General features: G+C 37.4%; 1 protein-coding gene across 12 annotated transcripts; it reads left to right on the forward strand.

The window, feature by feature from the left end:
* On the forward strand, positions 1–27,992 carry LOC102960572 (membrane-spanning 4-domains subfamily A member 14). 12 transcript variants are annotated; one of them, XR_006208687.1, is made up of 8 exons: positions 1–409; positions 1,788–1,841; positions 7,382–7,525; positions 12,187–12,243; positions 22,207–22,326; positions 24,904–25,021; positions 26,286–26,367; positions 27,804–27,992. XR_006208687.1 is itself a non-coding variant. In XM_042959480.1 (8 exons), the coding sequence occupies exons 2-7, from the start codon at positions 1,794–1,796 to the stop codon at positions 26,316–26,318; spliced, it is 459 nt and encodes a 152-aa protein (XP_042815414.1). In that variant the 5' UTR covers positions 1–409; positions 1,788–1,793; the 3' UTR covers positions 26,319–26,367; positions 27,804–27,992. The 12 variants fall into 12 exon arrangements, 6 of the variants coding, with proteins under 6 accessions (XP_042815414.1, XP_042815412.1, XP_007092076.2 ...); XR_006208689.1 differs by having other exon boundaries at positions 24,955–25,021; XM_042959480.1 differs by having other exon boundaries at positions 24,965–25,021.

Genomic DNA, 27,992 nt, shown 5'->3' on the forward strand with positions numbered 1-27,992 from the left:
CTCTTGGCTCCAACCGCAGCGTTAGGGCCCCGCGAGGGGAAATGAGGGGCGCCGCTGAAGAAGCGGCGCCCACTGGGCAAGTGCCGCCCCCAAGACTCCCGGAGCTGGACGGCACCGAACTAAGGGCACCACCTGTGAGATCGAGCCCCTCTAGCCCTGTAATCAAGTGACCGCAGGGATCCATGGTCCGTGCGCACCACTCTGAGGGCAGGTGTTCCCAGTGCTGGCTCCTGTTCAGGTTTCAGTTCTGTGCCAATTTCTCTTATTTGCTCCCCCTCCCCCAATACAATCCTACAGGATTGTTTTTTGTTTTTGTTTTTGTTGTTTTTTGTTGGGGGGGGGGCGGGTTGCTGCTGAGGAAACAGCCTTTGAAAGAATAAGTGATATGGGCAAGACCACGTAGTAACTGGTAAGGACAAAATTTGAACTTCAGTTTGACTCTTTCCTCTATGCCTTTCTACATTTTCTCAGTTGCAAGCGCTGACAGGCCATGTCAGGGGCGACTCAAAGCCATAAGATTTCCTGGTTTGTGTAAATGGAAGGGGAAGCTTGTAAGTGAGGAATCTGAAGACCCGTCTTAGACTTCACGTATGGTTATAGATAAGAGGCTGGAGAAAAACAGAAGAGCCATCAGCCATTGGAGATTCTGGAGAGCAGATTCTCAAAGCCGTGTGAGAAAAGTTAGAAGATGAGGCCATTACAAAAATAAAAAGACTTTCACTGCAAGAAACAGAAACTCTCTCTTACTGGTTTCAGCACAATGAAGATATATTTATCGTAATATAAGAATAGCTATGTTTACATAATGTAAGGGCAAGAAGGCAACCAGTTTTCCAAAAGAAACTGGAAGGGGAAGATTGAAAGCCATCAGAAACTCAGGAAATTCTGTTCCTTGTCCGTCTCTTCATTTCTCTGGGTGTCCTTTCCATTCACCTCCCTCCCAAAACTCACCTTCTCTCCCACTTTGTCCATTACGGTGGGGCGTGACAAATCACATCTCCCAAGGTCTATCTTCTCATCGGGAGACCAGCCCAAACAACCCAGGAAAGAGTATACTTATACTATGGAACCAGTTCAAGTTAGATGCTCACCTTTGGCCCGATCAGCTAGGATCAAGGAAAAATCCTCATGGATGTTAAGTATGCAGTCTAGGGAGGACTGATAGGAGTTATATAGAAATCCCAAAGGTTATCCACAATTGAATGGTAGCTGTCTGTTATTTTTAATTGTCTTATCTATTGAACACCTCCCCTGCATTTTTGTAGATCCCTAACTTGTGAAGCTCACCTTTCCAAAGTAGAATAGATGACATTTATTATTTTTCAGCTTCCCTTGCAGCCAACATAGGCACGTGGATAGATTCTGTGGGTACCCCTGCACCAGGTTCTAATTTGGAGAGAAATAGCATGGAGTGAGGGAACAAAGCTCAGCAAACAAAAGTCCAGTCTCCCTGACATCATGAAGGTGGGGATATGGGTAATTTCTAGAGGGATCGATGGATCAGGGAAGCCACCGCACAACAATTTGCTACAGTCCAGTTTAAGGTTGGCAAATGAGTAAGACTATTTGAGAAATAATTATTGGATTTTTTTTTCAAGATTGCAATCTTGATGGTTTGAGGAAAAACATTCTCTCAAGGGACTACAAAACAGTGAAAAATTAGCAACTCTAGGGGTAGATGTTCCTCTTAATTTTAACCCAAGAAAATAATTAAAATTAACTTGTCCTTAAATTTTCCTGCAGAAAAGAAACACATTTCATCCTCCCATTTCTCTATTGTATCTTAGTGAAAAATGCCAAGACGTCGTCTGTGGATAAGAGAAGAAACAAGATTGTTGGGGGTAAGAGCAAAATGCTTCTTGAACAACTAAATGACTGTAGTGTCGCAATTTCTAAATGCAAAACTGAGGAGACTTTAACCACCTCTATTGTGAACTTTCCAAACGGAAGAGGGTTAATGGTTACGTCATGCCTGCATTTTCCACATGCAAGCAGATCATCTAAACTGTACATCAGGCTAAAGCTACATACTTTAAATACTACATTTAAATAATTCCAAACCATTACAACTTTGTCACACTCCAAGAAAAATATACTCTGAGTTATGGGTAGAAAATCCCTTTTGGGCATCCAGAAATTATTTCATGTTAAACTCATGATAACACGGCCCCAAATGAGATGGTCAGATTGTAGAAATGTATTCAGGAGAAGCTGCCGACATAAAGCTTTGTGGACAGTGATCATAGTGGCGATGTGTTCTTGACTTCATCCCCAGGACATGCCACTGTTTTCCCAATCAGCTCCCAGCAAATGTAGCAGGCTATCCTTTCGCATGATCTCCCCATTTTGCTGGGTGATACAGTCAGATTAGGAATCAAACCAACAGGATTAAAGCTTGGTCCAGGAATATTCCCAACATCTCAAGTGTATTATTGCCTTCACTTATTTAAGATCTACCTCATCTTCTGACAGAATTGGATGAGGACTCTACGTTAAAGCACGCAATGAACCCAAAATTTCCTCTCCTCTTTCCCAATAATATATTAAAGGTTTTTATTTCTGACCTTCTTGCCCACTTATCTGGGCAAGGATATTGAGAAGGAATAGTTAAAGTGTGTCTGAGAATAAATAGGACGGTTGCTGGCTACATTACTGCCCTTCTAATGAGATCTACCATTACCCAAGAGTTCAGGTCTCATTTCATTTAATAAAACATTCTAGCCTCCAGTTCCAGTTTCCAAGATGGAATAGACACACTTCTCCCTATTCCTATCACTAATTACAGCTAAAACTTTTGACAGATATAAGAAGACTCCTAGCAGTAACAAGGCCATACCCCCATGTCCTTGCCAACACAATACACACGAAGATTTGCTGAAACAGATTTAAACTGTACTAAAATACAGAAGCATAAAATTTACCATCAAACCCATTTTTAAATGTACAGTGCAGGGACGTTAAGTACATCCACACTGTTGGGCAACCATCACCACTGACGGTTTCTTCACAGAACTCTTTTCATCTTGCAAAATTAAAACTCTGTACCTATTAAACAATAATCCCCCCACTCCCTCTCCCTGCCCATGGCCCTTAGCAATAACAATTCTACTTTCTGTCTCTATGAATTTGACTGCTGTAATACCTCAGATACTTGGAATCATGTAGCACATGTTCTTTTGTGATGAGATTCTTTCACTCAGGTTAATGGGTCCCAGGTTCATCCGTGATGTAGTTGATCTGGAATCTCCTTTGTTTTCAAGGCTGAATAATACTCCGTTGTATGCATAACTACACTTTGTTTATCCATTCATCCGCCAATAGACACGTGGGTTGCTTCTACCTTTTGACTATTGTGAATAATGCAGTTAAGAACATAGGTGTAAAGTAGGTCTTCAAGTCCCTGCTCTCAACTCTTTTATATATATACCTAGGAATGGAAATGCTGGGTCATAGAGTAGTTCTATGTTTAACCTTTGAGAAACTGCCAAACTCTTTCCCTAGCAGCAGTAACATTTTACATCCCACCAACAGTACACAAAGGGTCCAATTTCTCCACATGGTCTTCAACATTTGTATTCTTTTTTGATGATAGCCATCCTAATAGGTATAAAGTGGTGTGGCATTGTAGTTTTGATTAACAATTCCCTAATGGTTAGTTAGGCTGTTGAGCACCTTTTCATGTGCTTATTGGCCATTTCCATATCTCTAGAGAAAGGTCAAGTCCTTTGCCCATTTCTTAGTTGGATTGTCTATTTTTGTTACTGTTGTTGAGTGGTAGGAGTTATTTATATATTCTGGATATTTACTCCTTCCCAGATATATGATTCACAAATCTGTCTACCATTTTGTGAGTTGCCTTTTCACTCTGTTTATTGTGTTCTTTGGTGCACAGAAGTTTTAAATTTTGACATAATTCAATCTATCTATTTTTCCAAAAATTATTGCCAAATCCAGTGTCATGAAGCTTGTCTCCTATATTTCCTAAGTTTTTGTTGTGTCATCCCAGCCTATTGATAGTGATTTGGCGGGGATAAGAAACATGTTTTGGCCTAAGGCACATATTATACCAAGGTCTAGTTCCTCATTCTGATATTATGCTATAAATTGCATAAGATGTAACCACTGGGAGAATCCAGGTTCAGGGTGCACAGGACTTGTACTATTTTTGCAAATTACTGTGAATTTATAATCATTTAAAAATAAAAAGGGGTTTTTTTCTTATTATTTAAATTCAAGTTAGTTAACATGTAGTGTAGTACTGATTTCAGGAGTAGAATTCAGTGATTCATCACTTAAATATAATGCTCAGTTCTCATCCCAAGTGCCCTCCTTAATGCCCATCACCCATTTAGCCCATCCCTCCACCCATCTCCCCACTAGCAACCCTCAGTTTGTTCTCTGTATTTAAGAGTCTCTTACGATCTGCCTCCCTCTCTATTTTTACCTTATTTTTTTCTTCCCTTCCCTTATGTTCACCTGTTGTGTTTCTTACATTTCACATATGAGTGAAATCACATGACACTTGTCTTTCTCTGACTGACTTATTTCATTTAGTATAATACACTCTAGTTCCATCCACATTGTTGCAATGGCAAGATTTCATTCTTTTTGATCGATGAGTAGAATTCCATTGTATCTATATACCACATCTTCTTTATCCATTCGTCAGTTGATGGTCATTTGGGCTCTTTCCATAGTTGGGCTATTATTGATGGTGCTGCTATAAAATTGGGGCACATGTGCCCCTTCAAACAGGCATATTTTTATCCTTTTGCATAAATACCTAGTAGTGCAATTGCCTGGTCATAGGGCAGTTCTAATTTTAATTTTTTGAGGAGCCTCCATAATGCAATCCCTATTAAAATAACACCATTTTTTCACAGAACTGGAACAAATGATTCTAATGTGTATGGAACCAGAAAAGACCCCGAATAGCCAAAGCAATGTTGAAAAAGAAAATCAAAGCTGGAGGCATCACAATTCCAGACTTTAAGTTGTATTACTAAGCTGTAGCCATCAAGACAGCATGGTACGGGTACAAAAACAGACACATAGATCAATGGAATAGAATAGAGAACCCAGAAATGGAGCCACAAATGTATGGCCAACTTATCTTTGACAAAGCAGGAAAGAATATCCAGTGGAAAAGAGACAGTCTTTTTAGCAAATGTTGTTGAGAAAACTGAACAGTGACATGCAGAAGAATGAAACAGGATGACTTTATTAATCATACATAAAAATAAATTCAAAATAGATGAAAGAAAACCATCAAAATCCTAGAGGAGAAAACAGGCAGCAACCTCTTTTACCTCGGCAGCAGCAACTTCTTAGTAGACATGTCTCTAGAGGCAAGGGAAACAAAAGCAAAAATGAGCTATTAGAACCTCATCAAGATAGGGGCGCCTGGGTGGCTCAGTCGGTTGAGCGTCTGACTTCGGCTCAGGTCACGATCTCGCCGTTCATGGGTTCGAGCCCCGCGTCGGGCTCTGGGCTGATGGCTCAGAGCCTGGAGCCTGCTTCCGATTCTGTGTCTCCCTCTTTCTTTGGCCCTCCCCCGTTCATGCTCTGTCTCTCTCTGTCCCAAAAATAAATAAACGTTAAAAAAAAAATTAAAAAAAAAAAGAACCTCATCAAGATAAAACTCTTCTGCACAGCGAAGGAAACAAAACTAAAAGGCAACCAATGGAATGGGAGAAGACATTTGCAAAGGACATATCAGATAAAGGGCTAGTATCCAAAATCTATAGAAAATGTATCAAACTCAAGGCACAAAAATAAGAAGTTTTTAAAGATCCTACATCCTTCACTAAACTCAGACTTCAGACAAATTTGTTGTATCCTATGAAACTCTACACCACTGCCATGTGGGAAAAGCCCTATCTACCCCAAAGACCCCTTGCTTCCTTCCCCTGCCACAACCTGTCAGAAGTGCCACATAATGCATGGTATTGTGTTGCATGGATGGCAAAGTATTCTCCAAATGAGAGACATATCCCCACCAACTAGCCACTTTTTGGCTCTCCTTATAATCATATACCAGAACAGAAGCCTGTTGCAAATTTCAAGTTAGTTATCCTGTTTATGAGGATCTGTGAGGAAAAAAAGATGTCAGTGTCCCCAGGCATTGTAGAAACACGAGTAAAGCAAGAGGTACTAGGATCTGAACTCCGATATAACTCCTTCAGAGTTTTCAGGCTTAACTCCTTCAGATTTTTCAGGCTTAACTCCTGTGTTTCAGTGGTAGGGAGGTGCAAGGAGGGGTGGTTGATTCAGCTGTGGCAGAAGGAGGCACACCTGAGAAACATCTATCTGAAAACCAATGGAAAGTCCCTACAGCGAGTTGTGGCTCTACATAGCAAGCTTAAAAATTTCCTCCTCCTTTGACTTGGAAACGATCATAGCTGGTCTGGCTTTAGTGGGCAGAAATCCTCCTCAATCTCCACACCTGATAATGTTTCTTAGGAAGAGTTATAAGAAACCAGAAATCCCTTGGGGCACCTGGGGGCTCAGTAGGTTGAGTATCCGACTTCAGCTCAGGCCATGATCTCATGGTTCGTGAGTTCAAGCCCCACGTTGGGCTCTGTGCTGACAGCTCAGAGCCTGAAGCCTGCTTCAAATTCTGTGTCTCTCCTCTTAAAAACTGAGAACAAACTGAGGGTTGATGGGGGGTGGGAGGGAGGGAGGGGAGGGCGGGTGATGGGTATTGAGGAGGGCACCTTTTGGGATGAGCACTGGGTGTTGTATGGAAACCAATTTGGCAATAAACTTCATATATTGAAAAAAAACAAATTCTGTGTCTCCCTCTCTGCCCCTCGCTTGTACTCTCTCTCTCTCTCTCTCTCTCTCTAAAATAAATAAGCATTAAAAAAAAAAAGAAACCAAAAATCCCAAGGATTCACTATCTCTTTTTTTGACTCCTGTTTGTAAAGGACAGAGGACTCTACTGTATGTCCAGATGGGCATGGGGGTGGTAAAAGAAAATCTCAATTTTAGGAGGATGAGAGAAGGACAAGTAAGGTCAGAAATGCCAAGTCTGGTAGCTGTATCTGCAGGTATAGATTGTTGGCCACATAGGCACTGATGAACATTGAGGGACATCAATTCTTTCAGGGCTCCAAGAATCATGCCATATGATCTCTTAGCTAACCAAGTACATAAACAAGCTCCTAGTACAATTTTATTGGGCATGTGAATAGTCATCGTATCTGAAAACTGCTCTGAAATAATAACAAAGCCTCCTCATTTAAATTAAATGTTGAGAATCCTAAAATTCTGTTAGGTAGTCACCTTTTGCTCCATCTTGACATTTTCTTGATGTTTGTTCCTTTCAAAGATTGAACTAGAATAGTAGTAATTAATTAATGGCATTCTTTTCTCCCAGGCCGTACAAATAATGACCGGTCTGATTGTTCACTTCGTGGGACAGCTCTGGACGTATTTGTTTACCACACAAGTTATTGCATTTGGAAAAGCGTATCTTCCTCTTGTAGTAATAACAAGATACACATATTGGTCATCTGTGTGTGTAAGTGAATAATCTATTCCTTCATTGTTGTTCATTTATTCATCACATTTAGTGACTGTTTCCGGACCAAGCAGTGTGTCAGAGATAGAACACAAAAAAAATTCACAATCTCTATTCTCAATGAATGCATTCTCATATCTAGTTGAAAAGGAATCTATCAATAGGAAAAGAACCTAGATCCTTACCAGTAATATTCCTTCATAATAAGAGTATGTCTTTGTTAACAGGATACTTTTTACATGCTCTTTGGATAATGGGAACAATAGTAATAGTAAGGTGCATAAGGCGCATTTTTGTAAAATAGAAAATGGTTGGTGACTATTTCACTACCCATAGGCCATTTATTTTGCCAGTGGGGCAAGCAATATGAGCGAGCACAATTGCTAAGGAAATAGTGGGACATACAGAATTTACATAGGGAAAGAAAACTGAAGTCTTTTTGTTCTGTTGATCTGAGAAGAAGTTGATGGAATTGAAAAGAAATCTCTAAAGAAAAATTCACTATGTCTGCGAGTGTGGTGGATAATGCGACATTGTCCCCACAAAATCCTGAGTGAAAATCTTAATAATGATAATAATAACAATAATATTAAGAAGAAGGAGAGAAGGAGAAGAAATTTGAAATTTGGTCATTCAACCAGTACTTATAGAGTACCTACTATATGTCAGGTCCTGTTGGTGCCTAAAATGCATCAGCAAACAAAACAGATCCCAGACTTTAGGGAGCTTTATTGTAGCAGGGGTAGTATGTTACAAGGGCTATGGAAGTAAAAAAGAAAAAGTAGAGTAGGGGGGAATGAAGGTTCTGGGGAAGTAGTGAAAGGATATAGGTTATTGTTTTAAATTGAATGGTCAAAGTAGTTCTCATTGAAAAAGTTACTATTAGTAATCTATTGTTATATAACAAACCATGACAAAACCGAGTGGCATACAAACAAAAGTACAGTTGACCCTTGAATGAGGTGGAGGTTAGGGACACTGACCCCGGTACAGTTGAAAATCTGTGTATGTTAATCAACATAGTACCAGAAGTCCTAGCCACAGCAATTATACAAGAGAAAGAAATAAAAGGCATCCATATCCATATGGGTAAATAAGTAGTTAAACTGTCACTATTTGCAGGTGACACGATACTATATATAGAAAATTTTAAAGACTCCACTAATAAGTCAATTCAGTATACTTGCAGGATACAATATTAATACCCAGAAACCAATAGCATTTCTATATACTAATAACAAAGCAGCAGAACGAGAAATTAAGAAAACAACACCATTTACAATTACACCAAAAAAAAAAAAATTAGGAACAAACTTAACCAAAGAGGTGAAAGACCTGTACTCTGAAAACTATAAAACATTGATGAAAGAGGAGCACCTGGCTGGCTCAGTCGGTTAAGCGTCTAACTTCAGCTCAGGTCATGATCTCACAGTTCATGGGTTCAGGCCCTGCGTAGGTCCATACGCTGACAGCTCAGAACTCAGAGCCTGGAGCCTGCTTCAGATTCTGTGTCTCCCTTTCTCTCTGCCCCTCTCCTGCTCCTTTCTCTCTCTCTCTCTCTCTCTCTCTCTCTCTCTCTCTCTGTCTTTCCAAAAACTAAGCATTAAAAAAATTTTTTTTAATTGATGAAAGAAATTGAAGACAACACAAATCCGTGGAAAGATATACTGTGCTCATGGATTGGAAAGATTAATACTGTTAAAATGTCTACAGATTCAATGCAATCTACAGAATCAATTCAATTCCTATCAAAATACCAATTGCATTTTTTACAAAACTAAAAACAAATAATACTAAAATTTGCAGAAACCATAAAGACCCCAAATCTTGAAAAAGCAATCTTGAAAAAGAAAACAAAGCTGGGTATATCACAATCCCAGATTTCAAGATATACTACAAAACACTATGGTACTGGCACAAAAATAGACACATAGATCAATGGAACAGAATAGAGAGCCCAGAAATAAACCCACGCTTATATAGTCAATTAATCTTTGACAAAGGAGGCAAGAATATGCAACGGGGGAAAGACTGTGTTCAACAAATGGGGCTGGCAAAACTGGACAGCTACATACAAAGAATGAAACTGGACCACCTTTTAACACCATACACAAAAACAAACTCAAAATGGGTGAAAGACCTAAATGTGAGACCTGAAACCATAAAAATCCTAGAAGAGAGCACAGGCAGTAATTTCTCTGATATCAGCAGTAGCAACATTTTTCTAGATATAATTCCCAAGGCAAGGGAAACAAAAGCAAAGATAAACTATTGAGACTACATCAAAATAAGAAACTTTTTCACAGCAAAGGAAACCATCAACAAAACTAAAAGACAACCTACTGAATGGGAGGAGACATTTGCAAATGATATATCCAATAGAGGTTACTATCCAAAATACGTAAAGAACTTACACAACTCAACACCAAAAAAAAAAAAAAAAATCAATATTATTACAAAATGGGCAGAGAGAGAGGGGGAGACACAGAATCCAAAGCAGGCTCCAAGCTCTGAGCTGTCAGCAGAGCCCGATGCGGGGCTCGAACCCACGAACTGTGAGATCATGAGCTGAGCTCAAGTCAGATGCTTAACCAACTGAGCCACCCAGATGTCCGATTCACCTATTTAAAGTGGCCCCCAAATATTCTCTTATATACCACCAGCCTGAGTCTGACAAATATAAATGTATGAATAGAGAAAATGGGAATTTTATAAATCAGTTATAGCCCATAAAATCAAGGGTTTTTTGTTTTTGTTTTGTTTGTTTGCCATACCACATCCCATTAGCTGGTCTCTATGTCCTAAGCCCTTCTTCAGGGGAATTGACATCTTTGAAACAGTTGATGATCTAACTATAAATCATTTGGAATTCACTGTTGCTCATATACTCCTTTGATGTTTTTAATGGATCATCAGCCAGAAATGGAGCTGCAAAAGTGAATGAACGTATGTGTTCAGGCTCTGCACTTTGGGATGAGCTCTGCAATATACAATAAATAACTACAGTAATTTTCTTTATGACCATGATTCTGTCTGACATTAAAAAAGAAAACATCCTGGTGATGGTCTTCTTTCTGATGACTTTGGTTTTGGTTTGTTTTGGTTTTCTGGGAGGCTTTTCCAGAATGAGAACCTCAAGTGGAGAAAGTCCAAGATGCTAAGGAAGAACAGAGTCTTCTTGGTCAAGTGCTTAGTACTTGGTAAAGCACTTGGTAAAGTGCTTATTTCACTGCAGGGTTGTTTTTTTTTTTAAGAAAACAGGACCACCACAAGATTTATGGTACATAAATACAGAAACTAGTATGAGAATCGGAGCCTTCACAAATGTGGGAGTTCCTGGAGATGAGAAGATGTGGAAAGGAGAGTTGGAGAATTGTAAGGAGGGTCACTAACTGCTTCTGCCTGAGGCACCGGCAAGAGTGGAAAGGTTGAAGTTGTAATTAAATCTAAGAAGCCATGGGTTCCTGGCCACCAGAGTGGGGTTGCCGAGGGAAGGTTATGGAGAAGTCTGGAAACTGCCTGTGGAAGACAAAAATGAAAACATAACAGAGGAATAGGAGAAAAAAAAAAATAAGGCCATGGCTGCCATGTCTGATCGCCATGATCTTGTGAGAGTGATACTTTCTCCTTCCCTTCTCTCTTCCAAATACTGCTCCAGATTTTCTTTTGGCCACTTGTAAGCAGAGACCATCAGAGGAAAGGAATTCTGGAAAATGTAGTTCTGAGCCTTAGGTGGAAGCTAGTAGGACCAAGTTGGGTATAAATAATTCAGCGAATTGCTATGTAACTATTACAACAACAACACAGTAAAACAGAAAGACAGAAAATATGAATCCCCATTTTACCAATGAAAAAAGCAAAACTAATGATAGAGTCTATGTGACTCTATTGAGTCACATAGAAAGCAAAGTGCAAGGAATTCAAATTCAGAGCCTTCTGACCCCAAAATGCTACTTAGTATTGACATGTTAGTGGCCCCATTTTTCTGGGGAAAGAGCATTCCTTCCCTTTACCACTAATGGAATAGTTAATGTTTTAATGCTATGGGAAGTTTCCATGCATGCGTAAAGTTGTACCAATGAAATAAATAAATTTCTGGCACACCCTGTCATCTTTCTAACAAGTTTTAGGAAATGATAGAAGGTTTCAGCGCAAGCTACTCATGGAAGACATTATATAATTCTTATGTTTAAACATGTAAAATGAAACAAATTATTTCTGAATTATATTTTCCATTACTAAAATATTTTTAACATTGTAATAAAAGTACTTCCATGTGAAATCACCAGTATATATCATTGTCTAGTAGTAAGTTCATTAATGGGATATATTTTCTCGTAATTCACATTATGGGATCACTAGATTATGACTGACAAAATCTAAGTAAAATTTGACACTCCTTTTGCCCTATGAAGTCAACTTGAGATCCACATAGTTCCATTTCCAATGCATGTGTTGTTTTACTGAACAGAGACTTCTTGCCTTCTCCATCTCTGTAATACAGAAAATTGAATTATTTTTGGAATTATTTTCTCAATGGTCCCACCAAAGAATTAAGATGATATTCCTCATGTTACAGCATTCCAGACTTCTTTTACTCTTTAAGTTTATATATAAAAATAATGAGTAGGTATATTAATAAATGTGATTTTTGTTTTCAGTTTCTCTTCTCAGGAGTCTTTGCAGTATTAACAGAGAGGATGCGTTCAACATTCTTGGTAAGTCAGAATACTTGTAGCAACTATAGAGATAACAGTTTTATTTGCCAGAAGAAGGAGAGTCAGTAAGGAGGTAGCATTGTCTCTGAGTCACTTGAGAAGGAACAAAGCTGGAGACATCACACCTCCTGATATCAGACTACGCTACAAAACTATAGTAATAAAAACTGTATGGCACTGGCATAAAATAGCACAGACCAACGGAACAGAATCTAGAGCCTGGAATTAAATCCCTGCATTTATAGTCAACCAATATTTATCAAGGAACTCAAGAATACCCAATGGGGAAAGGATAGTCGTTTCAACAAATGGTACTGGAAAACCAAATAAGCAATATGAAAAATGATAAAGTTGGATCCTCATCTTACACTGCTGTTATTTATTTTAAAAACATACTTTAGGGGCGCCTGGGTGTCTCAGTCGGTTAAGCGGCCAACTTCGGCTCAGGTCATGATCTCGCAGTCCATGAGTTCGAGCCCCGCGTCGGGCTCTGTGCTGACAGCTCAGAGCCTGGAGCCTGTTTCAGATTCTGTGTCTCCCTCTCTCTGACCCTCCCCTGTTCATGCTCTGTGTCTCCCTGTCTCAAAAATAAATAAAATGTTAAAAAAAATTTTTTTTAAAGTTTAAAACAAAAACATACTTTACATATAGACAGGTTTAAGTAGAAGTTGGAATAACAATATTTGTTGTGAACACCAACCAAAAGAAAGCTGTATTAATATTATACAAAGTAGGCTTTAAAGCAAAAGTTATCAGATTTTTATTAGAAAGGGACACTGCATAATAGTAAAAGGTTTAGTTCAACATAATGTATAATAATCCTAAATATTTACCTTTAAAAAAATTTTTTTTAATCTTTATTTATTTTTGAGAGAGAGACAGAGTGCGAGCAGGGGAGGAGCAGAGAGAGAGGGAGACACAGAATCCAAAGCAGGCTCCAGGCCCTAGGCTGTCAGCATAGAGCCTGATGCGGGGCTTGAACTCACAAACCATGAGATCATGACCTGAGCCGAAGTTGGATGCTCAACTGACTGAGCCACCCAGGTGCCCCATAAATATTTACCTATTAAGGTAACTTTAAAATAAGCAAAAAAAATTTGACAAAATAAGAGAGAAAGAGAAATCTATAATCATATTAGGAGAAGCTATGCCACTTTCTACCAGAGAATAGAAAAAGAAGAAAAATACCTCCCAACCCATTATGAAGACAATATATCATTGATTCTAAAACTCTACCTGGATCTTAAAAGAAAATTACAGACTAAAATCCCTCATGACCATAGATGTAAAAATCCTAAAAATATATATTAGCAAATAAAATATAGAATATAGAAAAATACAAATAGAAAGGATAATATAGTGAAAAATGCAAATAGAAAGGATCATACATCATGACTAATTCCAGAAATGCAAGGTTAGATTAACATTTGAAAATAAATCAATGTGATCTACCACATTAAAAACATAAAAATCAAGTGATCAACTCAATGAATGAAAAAAAAACAATAAAAGGTATCTGTCAAAAGAGAGAGGGAGAAATAATATCATGCTTAATAGTGAAAACTGAAAATTTTAACACTTCCCCTAATGCTTTATCTTTTAACAAGAGAAGCATATAAGCTATCATCATATATCTTCAGTATTTTATTTAAGGTGTCCTATCCATTGCTATAAGGCAAAGAAAAAGGAAGTATATGATATTGGAAAGAAGAAAAAATTTTTCTGGATGACAAACTTTAAGAAATAAATGAATTTTATATCTTCAATATATAAAAACCAAATAAGTTATCTTTCTATATGCTTGCAGAAACCAGTGGATAAACAAATGTTAAAATACCATTTACATTAATATTAAAATTGTTGACTCGTAGAAACAAATATATCAACATATGTGCAAGATTTCTACTCTAAAAAAGACACAAGAAAACAATGTAATGGCATCTTTAAAGCACTGGGGGGAAAAACTGTCAACTAGAATTCCATACCTACTGAAAATATCCCCTTAGTATCAATGGTGAAATCAATTCATTTTCATATAAGCAAAAGCTGAGAAATCTTTCTATTATCAGATCTACAATACCAATGGAAATTAACGTTCTTCAGGCTGAAGGGAAGTGGTGGCAGATGAAAACTTGGACACACAAGACGAAATAACACCAGAAATGATAAATATATAGTATGTTAGTGCACTATTGCTGCTGTAGTAAATTACCACAACCTTATTGACTTAAAACAACATAAATTTTTTATCTTAGAGTTTTGGAGATCAAAAGTCTCAAAATCAGAATGTTGACAGAACTGTTTTCCTTCTGGAGGCTATTGGGAAGATTTTGTACCTTGCCTTTTTTTAGCTTCTAGAGGCTGCCACATTCCTCGGCTGGAGCCACACCATTCTAATCTCTTATCCTCTGTCTCATAAACACATTGTCTTTTCTTTGTTATCCTCTTTCCTCCCTCTTACAAGGACCCTTGTTACTACATTAGGCCAAACCAGATATTTGAGGATAACCTTATCTCAAGATCTTTAACTTAATCACATCTATACATTCCCCTTTGCCTCATATTTACATAGTCACAGTTTCTGGGGATTATGACATCTATTATAGAGCTATTATTTAGCCTACCACATATAGGTAAAGATAAAATATTGTGTTTTTTATTTCTTAATATCTATACTGACTACTAAAAACAAAAAATGTACCCCTAAATAGCCAAAAGCAATCTTGAGAAAGAAGAACAGAGCTGGAGGCATCGTGGTCTCTAATTTCAAACTATATTACAAAGCTATAGTAATCAAAACAGTATGATAATGGCATAAAAACAGACACATAAATCAATGGAAGAGAACAGAAATCCCAGAAATAAACCCATGCATATATGGTCGCCTAATTTATGACAAAGGAGCCAAGAATATAAAATGGGAAAGGACAGTCTCTTCAATAAATGGTGTGAAGAAAACTAGACAGCAGGGCACCTGGATGGCTCAATCAGTTGAGCATTGACTTTTGGTTTCAGCTCAGGTCATGATCCCACGGTTCATTAGTTTGAACCCCACATCGGGCTGTGTGCTGACAGTGCGGAGCCTGCTTTGGATTCTCTCTCTCTCCCTCTCTCTCTCTGCCCCTCCTGTGTGCTCTCTCTCTCTCACACACACACACACAAAATAAATAAACTTTAAAAAAAATTTTAAAGAAAACTGGACAGCCACAATGCAAAGGAATGGAACTAGACCACTATCTCACACCATACAAAAAAATTAATTCAAATGGATTAAAGACTTGAATGCAAGACCTGAAGACAAAATTCCTAGAAGAAAACATAGGCCATAAGCTCCTTGACAATGGTCTTGACAATGATTTTTTTTTTGGACTTGACACCAAAGACAAAGGCAACAAAAGCAAAAATAAGCAAATGGGACTACATCACATTGGGAACTTCTGCACAGCAAAGGAAACCATCAACAAAGTGAAAAGCCAACCTACTGAATGGGAGAAAATAGTTACAAATCATATATCAGATAAGGAGTTAATATCCAAAATGTATAAATATCAAGCACAAGGCAATAGCAAAAAAGCCAAACCAGTTTAAAGTTGGGCAGAGAATTGAAATAGACATTTTTAAAAAGTTTTTATTAAATTCCAGTTAGTTAACATATAGTGTAATATTAGTTTCCAGTGTACAATATAGTGATTCGATGCTTCCATAAACACCCAGTGCTCATCACAGCAAGCATACTCCTTAATCCTCATCACCTATTTTACCCATCCCCCCTACCCACCTCCCCTCTGGTGACCATCAGTTTGTTCTCTATAGTTAGGAGTCTGTTTCTTGGTTTGCCTCTGTCTTTTTTTTCCCCTTTGCTCATTTGTTTTGTTTCTTAAGTTCCACATATGAGTGAAATCATATGGTATTTGTCTTTTACTGATTACTTCTTTCACTTAGCATAATACTCTCTAGCTCCATCCACACCCTTGCAAATGGCAAGATTTCACTCCTTTTTATGGCTGAGTAATATTCCATTGCATATATATACCACATCTTCTTTGGACACTTGGGCTATTTCCATAATTTGGCTATTATAGATAATGCTGGTATAAACATCAGGGGTACATGTATCCCTTTGTATTAGTATTTTTGTATCCTTTGGGTAAATACCTAGTAGTACAATTGCTGGATCATAGAGTAGTTCTATTTTTAACTTTTTAAGGAAACTCCATACTGTTTTTCAGAGTGGCTGTACCAGTTTGCATTCTCACCAACAGTGCGAAAGGGTTCTGCTTTCCCCACATTCTCACTAGCACCTGTTGTTTTCAAAGAAAACATACAGAAGGCCAACAGGCACACAAAAAGATGCTCAACATCACTAAACACCAGGGCAGTGCCTATCAAAACCCTAATATCACACCTGTTAGAATGGCTACAATAAAAAAAAAAAAAAGGAAATAAGTTTTGGAGAGGATGTGGAGAAAAGAGAACCCTCGTGCACTGTTGGTGGGAATGAACTGGTGCAGTCACTATGGAAAACAATATGATGGATTCTGAAAAAGTTAAGACTAGAACTACCATGTGATCCACCAATTCCATTTCCAGGGATTTATCTGAAGAAAACAAAAATACTAACTTGAAAAGATATATGCATCCCTATGTTCATTGCAGCATTATTTACAATAGCCAAGATATAAGAACAACACACACACACATACGCAATGGAATATGACTCACTCATAAAAAAGTATGAATTTTTGCCATTTCCAACAATGTGGACGGACTTTGAGGGCATTATGCTAAATGAACTAAGTCATATGGGGAAAGACAAATACAGTGCAATCTCAGCCTAGAAAAATCTAAATTTACATATATATATGAATAGTCTACAAAAAGTCTAAAATTTCTAAAAATCTAAAAAAAAAAAAAAACTTTATACAACTAAAGAACAGATGGGTGGTTGCCAGAAGTGGAGGGTGGGGGTGGGCAAAATGAGTGAAGGGAGTCAAAATGTGTCTACTTCCAATTATAAAATAAATAAGCATAGGGATGTAATACACAACATGGCAACTGATATAGTTAATAATACTGCATTGCATGTTAGAAAGCTGCTAAAAGAATAAATCTTTTTTTAACTTTTTATTTATTTATTTTTGAGAGAAAGAAAGAGAGAGAGAGAGAGAGGAGAGAGAGAGCACGCACAAGCAGGAGAGGGACAGAGAGAGGGGGACAGATGATCTGAAGCAGGCTCTGTGCACACAGCAAAGAGCCCAATGTGGGGCTTGAACTCATGAACCATGAGATTATGACCTGAGCCAAAGTCCGATGCTTAACCGACTGCACCACCCAGGTGCCCCAAAGAATAAATCTTAAAAGTTCTCATCACTAGGATGAAAATTTTTTTAACTATGTGTGATGATGGATGTTAACTAGACTTATTGTGGTGATCATTTTGTAATATATACAAATATCAAATCATTATGTTGTACACCTGAAAGCAATATAATCATGCATGTCAATTATATACCTCACTTTAAAAATTAACATTATATTTTCAATTTTATAACATGTGTGAGTAAAATATTTTACAAAAGTAACACAAAAGTAAATAGAATTAAAATACCATAAATGTGTTATGTTTTACAAGGAGTGGGACAATATTAATTCTGAGTAGAATGTGATATATTAAGGATACATATAGTAGAACCTAGACTATACAATAATACAAAACTATGCAGTTAAAAAGCCCATTAAGGAGGGGCGCCTGGGTGGCTCAGTTGGTTGAGTGTCGGACTTCGGCTCAGATCATGATCACAACTCATGGGTTGGCGGCCTGCATCAGGCTCTGTGCTACAGCTCAGAGCCTGGAGCCTGCTTTGGATTCCGTGTGTCTCCCTCTCTCTGCCCCTCCCCCACTCCGGCTTCCCCCCTCTCAAAAATAAATAAAGATTAAAAAAATTAATAAAAATAAATAAATTTCCCATTAAGGAAACAAAAGCTTAAAAAATATTTTAACCCAGGGGTGCCTGGGTGGCTCAGTCGGTTAAGCATCTGACTCGATTTCAGCTCAGGTCATGGTCTTATGGTTTCGTAAGCTCGAGCCCTGCATTGGGCTCTGCGCTCACGGCATGGAGCCTGCTTGGGATTCACTCTCTCCCTCTCTCTGTCCCCACTCCACTCACACTATCTCTGTCTCTCTCAAATGAGTAAAATAAAAACCTTAAAAACAATATTTTAACTCAAAGCAGAGAAAGAAAAAAAAAAAAAAATAGAACAACCCAAATATATCAATAATCATATCACATGTAAATAGACAAACATTCCAGTTAAAAGTCCGATATCCTCAGACTAGCCAAACAAGTAATGCCCACTAGAAGTAACAGAATATCAAAAAATATACATGAAAAGATGGACATGCATAAGCATAAGGAAGCTCATGTGTTATAATCATTAAGAACCAATAAATACGAAGACATACCATGTGACTACCAACAGAGACATTTCAGTGTAATAAAGTGTTAATTCATCAGGAATACATAACTACCACAAATATGTAGGTATCTAATATTAGAAGTTTAAGATAAATGAAGCAAAAACTAAAGAAATAAAAGGAGAAATAGAAAAATCCACAATCATAATAGATTTTGACATGTCTCTCTAAGTAATTGATAGAACAGGTGAACAAAAACCAGGAGTAGAAAATTGAAACATTTGACTTAGTTAATCTTTGTAAAACACTACACAGAGAAAGACTCTAGAATACATACTCTTTTAAACTGCACATAGAATGTTCACCAAGATACAGCATACATTGAAACAAAATAATAACAAATTTCACAAGATTGCATGAAATATTATAGAATAGGTTTATTATTCTTACTATAGGCAACCTACTGATGGAACAGAAATAACTTGAAATAGAATTAAATTAAAATGAAAGCAAATTAAATTAAAAACTAATCATTGTATATCCAAGAAATAATCCAAATATTTGGAAATTACACAATACAGTTAAGAAATAACACATGAATAAAAAAATCACAAAAAAACTAGAAAATATTTTGAGCTGAATGACAGAAACACTACATATCAATATTTTTGAGATAAAACAATGCTTGAAGGAAATTTACAGCTTTTAAAAGTGTATAGTAGAAGAAATGAAGTGTTTAAAGTCCAATTATCTAAATTTCCAACTTAAAAACTAGAAAAGAAAGAGAATATTTAATACAAAGTAAGTGGAGGGCATGAAGCAATAAAGATAAGAGCAGGTGCCAATAAAATAGAAAATAGATAAATAAGAAACTAGCAAAGCTGAAAATTTGTTCTTTGAAAAGATTAATAAAATTGATAAACCTCTGGTAAGATTGGTCAAGAAACAATAAGATAAAACACAAATTACTATATCAAGAATTAAAGATGAAATATCAGTACAGATACTAGAGACAGTAAAGAAAGAACATGGAAATGCTATAAATGACATTATACTAATAAACTGTGAAAAACACAACTTACCAAAAGGACGAGAAGAAATAGAAAATTAAATATCCCTGTATTTGTTAAAGGAATTGCATTAATCATTAAAGATCTTTCCATGAAGAAAATTCTAGGCACACATGCTAAGTAATAAATCTATCAAAGATTTAATGAACAAATGATATCACATGGTACACAAAATATTTCAGAACAAATGATATCACATGGTACACAAAATATTTCAGAAAACAAAGGAGAAGGAACATTTTCCAACAGAATTTTTGAAATCCAACATAATCCTGACACCAAAAATTAGCAAGGACCTTAAAAGAAAAATGAATGCTGATGTCAAAACACTTAAAATATCATAAATCATATTCAGTGATATATTTTTAAAATCATAATGCAGTAGAATTTATTCCAGGAATGCAAGCTTGGTTCAATGTTTCAAAAACAATCAGTGTGATTCAATATACTAAGGTAATTAAAGAAATGAAGAAAAAGCATTTGAAATTTTTTTTTTACAAGGATCTTATCAAAATAGTAGAAGTGAATGTCCTCAACCCACTAAAGGGCACCTACAAAAAAATCTATAGCTAATATTATACTTAACAGTAAAAACCTGTTTTTCCCTTGGATCCGAATGTTGCAAGTAATTACTGTTTCACCAAATTTATTTAATATTGTACAGGAGTTCTTGTCTAGTGCAGTTAAGTCAGGAAGAAGGAATAAAAAACATCAAGTTAAAAAGTTAATGGTAATACCTGCTTTATTCATAGACATTCCTATACATTCTAAGAAGCCTACAAAAAATATTCAACTAATTAGAATTTATCAACATTGAGGAATAAAAATTCACATTAAGAAGTCCACTGTATTTCTGTGTATTGGAGATGAAATTTGTAAAAACACCTTTACAATTGCACTCAAAAATAAAACCCTTAGAAATTATTTTCCCTAGGGGCACCTGAGTGGCTCAATCGGTTAAGCATCCAACTCTTGATTTCGGTTCATGATCTCATGGTTCATGGGTGTGAGTCCCATATCGGGCTCTGAGCCAACAGCATGGAGCTGGGATCCTCTCTCTCTGTCCCTTCCCCACACACATCCCCCCCCCCAAAATAAATAAACTTAAAAAACAAGAATTTATCCCTAAGTGTCAATGAAATATTTCCAAAACCTTTGCATCGACCACTACAAAACATCACAGAGAGAAACTGAACAGTATCTAAATAAATGGGTATGTTCATGGATGGAAAAGCAAACACTTTTAAGATGTCAGTTTTCCTTCAAATGATTTTATAGATCCAATACAATCCCAGTCAAAGTCCTAAAAGGATTTTTTCTCATTGTTGGTAAGTTGATTTCAAAATCTATGTGGAAATAATCAAAAAGAAAGAAAGTGTAAAACTAATAATACTTGATTTTAAGAGTTAATGAACATTTTATTTTAATGTAATTATCTCTAAGGGGAATTTATTCCCAAAGAATAAATTAAGATCAGTGTACAACAGTGAACAGCATATAGATAAACGTACGATTTGGCGCTCCTGGGTGGCTCAGGCAGTTAAGCATCCGACTTCAGCTCAGGTCATGATCTCGCAGTCTGTGAGTTCGAGCCCCGCGTCGGACTCTGTGCTGACAGCTCAGAGCCTGGAGCCTGTTTCAGATTCTGTGTCTCCCTCTCTCTCTGCCCCTCCCCCGTTCATGCTCTGTCTCTCTCTGTCTCGAAAATAAATAAACGTTAAAAAAAAAAGATAGAATTCTACTGATGCAAATGAGAACAAGGAAATAAGTATAAGACAAGGATATCCTCCAAAAGTATCATAGGGCTTATCACTCCTCTGACCTCATCTATGGACAAAGTGTGATTATGCAGCAACATTTACATATGCATTGTCCTGAGTACATAGCCTAACAAGATGTGGCCTGAAAACAATGGCACTTTGAGGGATGTAATTAATTCCCCACTATCTTCAAGATAAAATCCTATCTATCTAGATGACACCTATCTCTCCAGCAAAATTCCCCGACTCCCCTTCTAGCACTGTTAAATGAACCATGGTGAACTCCTGGAATATTAGCTCTCTGGTCATCTGACCCTGTGTGGCACTGAAAATTTGGCTCTGTTGTTAACATTTTTTCCATCTTATTCACATTTGATAGACACTTGTACATCTTCCTCACCAGTCTTCCTTGAGAGCAGGACCACTCCTTTTCTGCCTCTTTATCTAACAACACAGAGGACAGTTTGCATGATACAGAATTGGCATTCAACAATTAGTTGTCAGAGAAGGAATAAATATATGCACACTACATCAAAAGTTTTATTTTCGCCCAAATTGTTCAGTTATTGGGACAAATCTGCAGTTCTGACAGTCCTTTTGATGGCCTTTACTATTCTGGAAAGATCAGGATTTGTATAAATCTTCTACTTGAATGTACCTGGCAGTGATGTATATGGATAACTTCCGGTGACTGGTGACTCTCTTCTTTCTATTCCAGATGTCCTATACTATAGCAGTGAACATCGTAAGTGCCTGCGCTGCCGTGATTGGTCTGCTTATAATATCATTTGAGTTTATAATATACAGTTTGACTACACAAGCTCCTATTTGGCCCGAGGTAAATACCAGGTTTCTACGAGAATTTCGTCACAGATTTAGAGTTACATTTAAATTCTTTGGTGCGCGATCGAAGTAGTTAAGTATTAGGCAGGATATGGCAGTGACCTTTATCATTAATGTACTCTGATGTGTGCCTTCTGCTACAAATGTGGTTCAAACTACAGGTTACCTTTCTAAACCTAGGATCACCCCAAACCTCAAGTAAGCAACTGGAACGTATTCTAAATATTAATAGATGTGTTTTGAGTGGTTTGGCATTATATTCAATTCTGGTATTGAATTAGTATTGTGTTCAAAACTGGTATTATATACCAATTCTGGTATACAATAGGCCCACCTAGTATTTTTATAATGGGCAGCTCAGTTCTTCCTAGGTACCTCATCTCAGAAGCCAGTTTTCCCAGACCTTAAATGATCAAGAGTATTATAGCAAGATTTGATCTTCAAAGAAGGAAATAACATCCTTATGTACTTGTGACACCCAGGGACCCAGGGATTTATGCTCGCCAGGGATGTGATCTTCAGACAGAATAAAGTCGAACACTATAAATGGATGTGATTTGGAATGTTATGTGTAATCAGTTCTGTATACACACGACTATATGGATCTTTCTGAACTTCCTGCTTCGTGTCTGTCAATCTTCCTGTCAGCAGGTCTGAGTCTGTTTTAAGTGTGTCCATGTTTGTGTTTCACTTTGTGTGTATAGCTGTGTTTCTATCCACGTGGGACTGTGGACATTTGTGCATTTAACCATATATGTTTGTTCATGTAGGGGGGGAGAAGAAGCTATGATGGCAAGGAGATAGGAATCAGTGCTAAGCAAGTTGGGTGGGAGTTAAAACCATAAGTTCTAAAACCTTGTCTGTGGATTCCTGTCTTTCTGTTCTATCCTATCTGCCCAGAGCTTGACAGAGGTCAAAAGAGATGGGCTTTTGACCAAGACCTAGGAACCAGCTTTTCTGATTTGAGCCTACCAGATGTTGCCTGTTTCTAAAGTTTTAGCCTAATACAGCAAGCTCTCTTTACTTCAAAATCCCAAACTCTTAGTTAATTAGCTAGTTCCAAAGCACATATGTTGGTTTGCATTTTGCTGAATTTTTCTTATTTCTACATAGCTTTGAAAGTGATTTTACAGCAAGTGGGATTGTAAACTTCCTCAGGGAATGATTTATGTCTCTGACTCAATTACAGAAATAAGCTAAGCAATGTTGGGGCGTCTGGGTGGCCCAATCAGTTAAGCGACTGACTCTTGATTTTGGCTCAGGTCATGATCTCATGGTTTGTAGGTTTGAGCCCTGTGTCAATGCAAAGCCTGCTTGGGATTCTCTGTCTCCCTCTCTCTCTGCCTCTACCCTACTCATGCTCTCTCTCGAAAATAAATAAACATTAACAAAAAAAGAAAAGAAATGTTAATCTACTTACTCATGGTCAGAGCTCTTTACTTGCAGAACATTCATTCTAATAAAAAATGGTCTAAATTCCAAGTTATTTCACTACACAAAATTGAGCCCTAACAGAAATCAGTTAAATGACACATCAGAGAAACATCTTCTGGCTGCAGGGAATGCTAATATTTTATGACACATACCCTGAAAGATACCTTAAAGTAAAACCTTGAATAAACATGAGCCTCCAGATATTGCTTCAGATTATATTTACCCAATAGGAATGTCTCGTTTTACTGGGTTGGAGTGCAATTATAATCTTGATTCTTTCATTTTTCCAACTTATCTCTCGAACCACCAATGCTTATATAAGCAAGAAACCCAAGGTCTTCTTCCCCGTTGACCATCTCAAATTATTCAAGAACATTGACAGCCAAAGATTCAATATGGACTCCAAACCTCTCGTTGAGTAGTAGTAGACTACCTCAGTAATCTACCAACATGCCCATAATTTCACATGTCATGGATTCAGTTGCTATCAAATGGTGTCAGTATTGAAAACTGGTCTCAATAGCCCATGGTGGCCTTGTCACAAAGTGCTTTGGGCCCTTCCGGCCTGCCACTATCCAAGTGTCCTACAAGGATATGGGTCTACTGGGGTTTATAGTCAGAGGCATAATCCCAGGAGGAAACCACCTACCCATAGGACACAAAAGCCCTTCTGTTGAGCCTAGTCATAAACCCAAACCTTTTTTTTCCCTCCACTGTAAGTTCCTCTTTAGGGCCCTTTCCTAAAACAGGCTTAATTCTAAACGTCTCTCCATTAAATAAGTTCTGTAACACCGAACTTCAAGAGTGTTCCGAGTCCATCTTCTCTAGAGGTCCGCTGGCTTCAGTGAAAATTTGCTGACCTTACCCAAAACCACACACAGGAAAACGTAATCGATGATTCTCTTTATCCATTTGGCAGAAAACTGTCAGCTTATGCTCATCCTCAATAATTATGAGTTATCACTATGATCAAGAAAATATATATAAATAACCACAGTTTGGGGGGCTGAGGATATATTGAGTGGTTATTCTCTTAGTTTTTTATCTTCTTGCAATTAATTGTACAATGCTTTGATTATTTTTAAAGTGCTAATGTATAAATATCTGTAAGGAATGTACATTTTATTTTTGGAAACAGAGAAGTGGTAAAATCCTTTCAGAATATCTGTTTTTATTCACCATCTTGGAGTTGTTTACAGCGTGCACAGTGGCCCATTGGATATACAAAGCTAAACATCTCAGATAATAAAGATGTGGTGAGTATCTCCTTTCTCCCTTGGTGAATTAGAAGATACTGGCTTCCATTATGAACCTGTTTGAAGAACTGAACTAAAGTTTTAATAAGATTTTAGTGTCGTCTCTAAGATGTGTTAAAGGTAGCTGAAAACACACTGTACTAATGTGCACTGAACAGGTTTCTACACAACTGAGGGACAATAATTTGCCCTAGACAAAGATGTTTTGTATGACATAATTTTTTTATGTTCATACCTCGTGAGAGAACAGGATAGAAGATAGATGATTTTCTGGCTTGAGTCTGCTTAAGTCAATAGATATTTCACTAGAAACAAACAAAAAGAACTTTTTGGAGGTTATAAGCAGGTCCAGGGATATTGGAATGCTGAAGTCTTATATCTTTAATTTTCAAAGTTTGAGAAAACGTGTTGAATAGCAAAGTGTAGACTCTTTGGCGTTTTCAGAAACCATGATTTTACAGTAACTGAGAAGTTGGAAAAGATGGTAAAATCCATTTTCCTACTTCCTCCACACCTACTACTTCATGTCTAAAGACAAACTTTATCTCCAACTGACCTCAACATCACAGAATCAGAGAACTTTGGTAAAAGATACATCTGCCCTTTCCTCCCCAGTTCCCCTATCAGAGGCCCAGGTTTAAGGATCACTGAATCATAAGAACAACTCAGAAGGAATGCAACGTTAATGTGGAGGAAAGAGTGGTTTATCTATGTATTCTAGACCAGATACATAGGGAGATTTAGGAAATGATCATTAAGAATCAGAATGCCTAGGGGCGCCTGGGTGGCTCAGTCGGTTAAGCGACTGATTTCGGCTCAGGTCATGATCTTGCGGTTCATGAGTTCAAGCCCCACATTAGGCTCTATGCTGGCAGCTCAGAGCCTGGAGCCTGCTTCATATTCTGTCTGTCTGTCTCTCTCTCTCTCTCTCTCTCTCTCTCTGTCCCTACCCTGCTCATGCTCTGCCTCTCTCAAAAATAAATAAACACTAAAAAAAAAAAAAAAAGAATCAGAATGCCTAGAACCCCAGGGGTCTTGGAGCAGAAGTAGGAAAAAAGATTTGAGAGAAAAGGGGAAGGGAGATACTTACAGATCTTGTTTTCAAATATTTCTGGTTCTAAGCCTTCATATGTACTTGGATGAAGCCATTGACACCCAGATAATATTTTCTTCCACCTCAAGCATCTGCTAAGTAAGGATAGGCATTGAAACATTCATACTAAAGTACAAATCACTGAGATCAAATCAACCATTGCTCTGATAGGAGAATGGAAATGCAAATTGCCAAATAATGTGAAAAAAATGAAGGAGCCCAAGGAAACCTTTCATCTAAGCTATGAGATGAGGTAAGAATGATATGGGTAAATCTCAGCTTTGAAAGCTATACCCAAGACTATTAGGTTTCATTCCTATCAGAAGTGTCATGTGTGGAATGTATGATTATGGAAATTATGGAACACCAGAATATGGGAAAACGTCCTCAAATGATATGTTTCTTAGGATCTCAGAAACTAGCAATGGAGAGGGAAACTTTATAGAAAATGTATTAAAAGGCAATCAGTGTTCCAGATATCAGGCTTTCAACACCCTTGTAATTTCTATGGAACGACATCTCGTGTATTTTCAAAAGGAAATGCCTTTTGCAGTAGAAATGGAGAAGTAGCCTCTGAGTATCGAGAGAAAGTGGAAAATCCAAAGGGAAAATTTTTTCTGATAATCCCATCTCTATTCCAAATAGTTTTATCAGATTAATTCAAAATAGAGGTTATTTAAGAAAAGCAATTCTTGGGACGCCTGGGTGGCGCAGTCGGTTAAGCGTCCGACTTCAGCCAGGTCACGATCTCGCGGTCCGTGAGTTTGAGCGCCGCGTCAGGCTCTGGGCTGATGGCTCGGAGCCTGGAGCCTGTTTCCGATTCTGTGTCTCCCTCTCTCTCTGCCCCTCCCCGGTTCATGCTCTGTCTCTCTCTGTCCCAAAAATAAATAAAAAAACGTTGAAAAAAAAAAATTAAAAAAAATAAAAAAAAAAAGAAAAGCAATTCTGCAGATTAAGATGGCAACCCAAACAAGGCATATTTATGAAATGGTAAATAAATTAATTAGCATGGAGTATAGTCTTTGTGGAGGTGAGTGGTGGGAAATGGGATTCAAGAAAGTAGATTGGATCTAAACTATTACAGAAATGAATGTTGTGCTATAATATCAAACTCTCATGCTGTAAGTGTTGGCTGCCATAAATTTTAATACTGGGAGATGGAGAAAAGAGGACACGTATATTTAGATCACACGCACCAAACACACACACACACACACGTCAACTTCATAATTCCCTATGAATAAATTGAAAGAGAAAAATCGTGAATTGAACCTATGAGAATGTATATAGCTCTCGACCCAATTAGAATTTAAACTGATAGGTATTCAACGCTATACTAAATAATGCAATTTAGTTTGAGTAGAAAACTATATGTTCTTACATGATCAATATTTTTAAGGGATGTATCTATTCCTATAACATCATTTTTGGCTGTCAACCTAAGGAAACAAAAAGGAAGGAAGGGAGAAAGAAAATAAAGAGAAGGAAAAAAGGGAAAAAGGCAGCAAAGGAGGAAGAAGGAGGAAGGAAAATTTTTTAAAAGCACCAAAAGCCCATGGTTTAATTTTTAAATCTCAAGGATGAGAACTTTCCAATTAGCATTCTTTCCAAAATTCTACCCCAAATCCTGCAGTTATTTATTTGGGAGTGTATTAATGGTTCAGTTTACTAACATCCAACTTACCTCAGGTACACGGCAGAAGGGGATCCTTTTCCTACATATTAAAGAACCGTAATGACCTGAGTCAAGGAGGAAAGCATAGTGGTGAATGAAGAACTTCATTTTGTTCAAGAGGCTTCTTGGAAAATGCATTTTAATGGAGTCCATCGTAGTATTTCCTTTCCCCCATTTCATTAATAAAATTTTTAATTGATAAA

The sequence above is a fragment of the Panthera tigris genome, chromosome D1 (genome assembly GCF_018350195.1).
Source record: "Panthera tigris isolate Pti1 chromosome D1, P.tigris_Pti1_mat1.1, whole genome shotgun sequence".
Taxonomy (NCBI): domain Eukaryota; kingdom Metazoa; phylum Chordata; class Mammalia; order Carnivora; family Felidae; genus Panthera; species Panthera tigris.

Excerpts from the sequence above, each read along its gene's own strand:
- LOC102960572 (XM_042959478.1), top strand. The coding sequence starts at position 1,794 with ATGCCAAGACGTCGTCTGTGGATAAGAGAAGAAACAAGATTGTTGGGG. Across the intron at positions 1,842-7,381 it reads AAGAAACAAGATTGTTGGGG|GCCGTACAAATAATGACCGG; the intron begins GTAAGAGCAAAA and ends CTTTTCTCCCAG. Across the intron at positions 12,244-22,206 it reads GGATGCGTTCAACATTCTTG|ATGTCCTATACTATAGCAGT; the intron begins GTAAGTCAGAAT and ends TTTCTATTCCAG.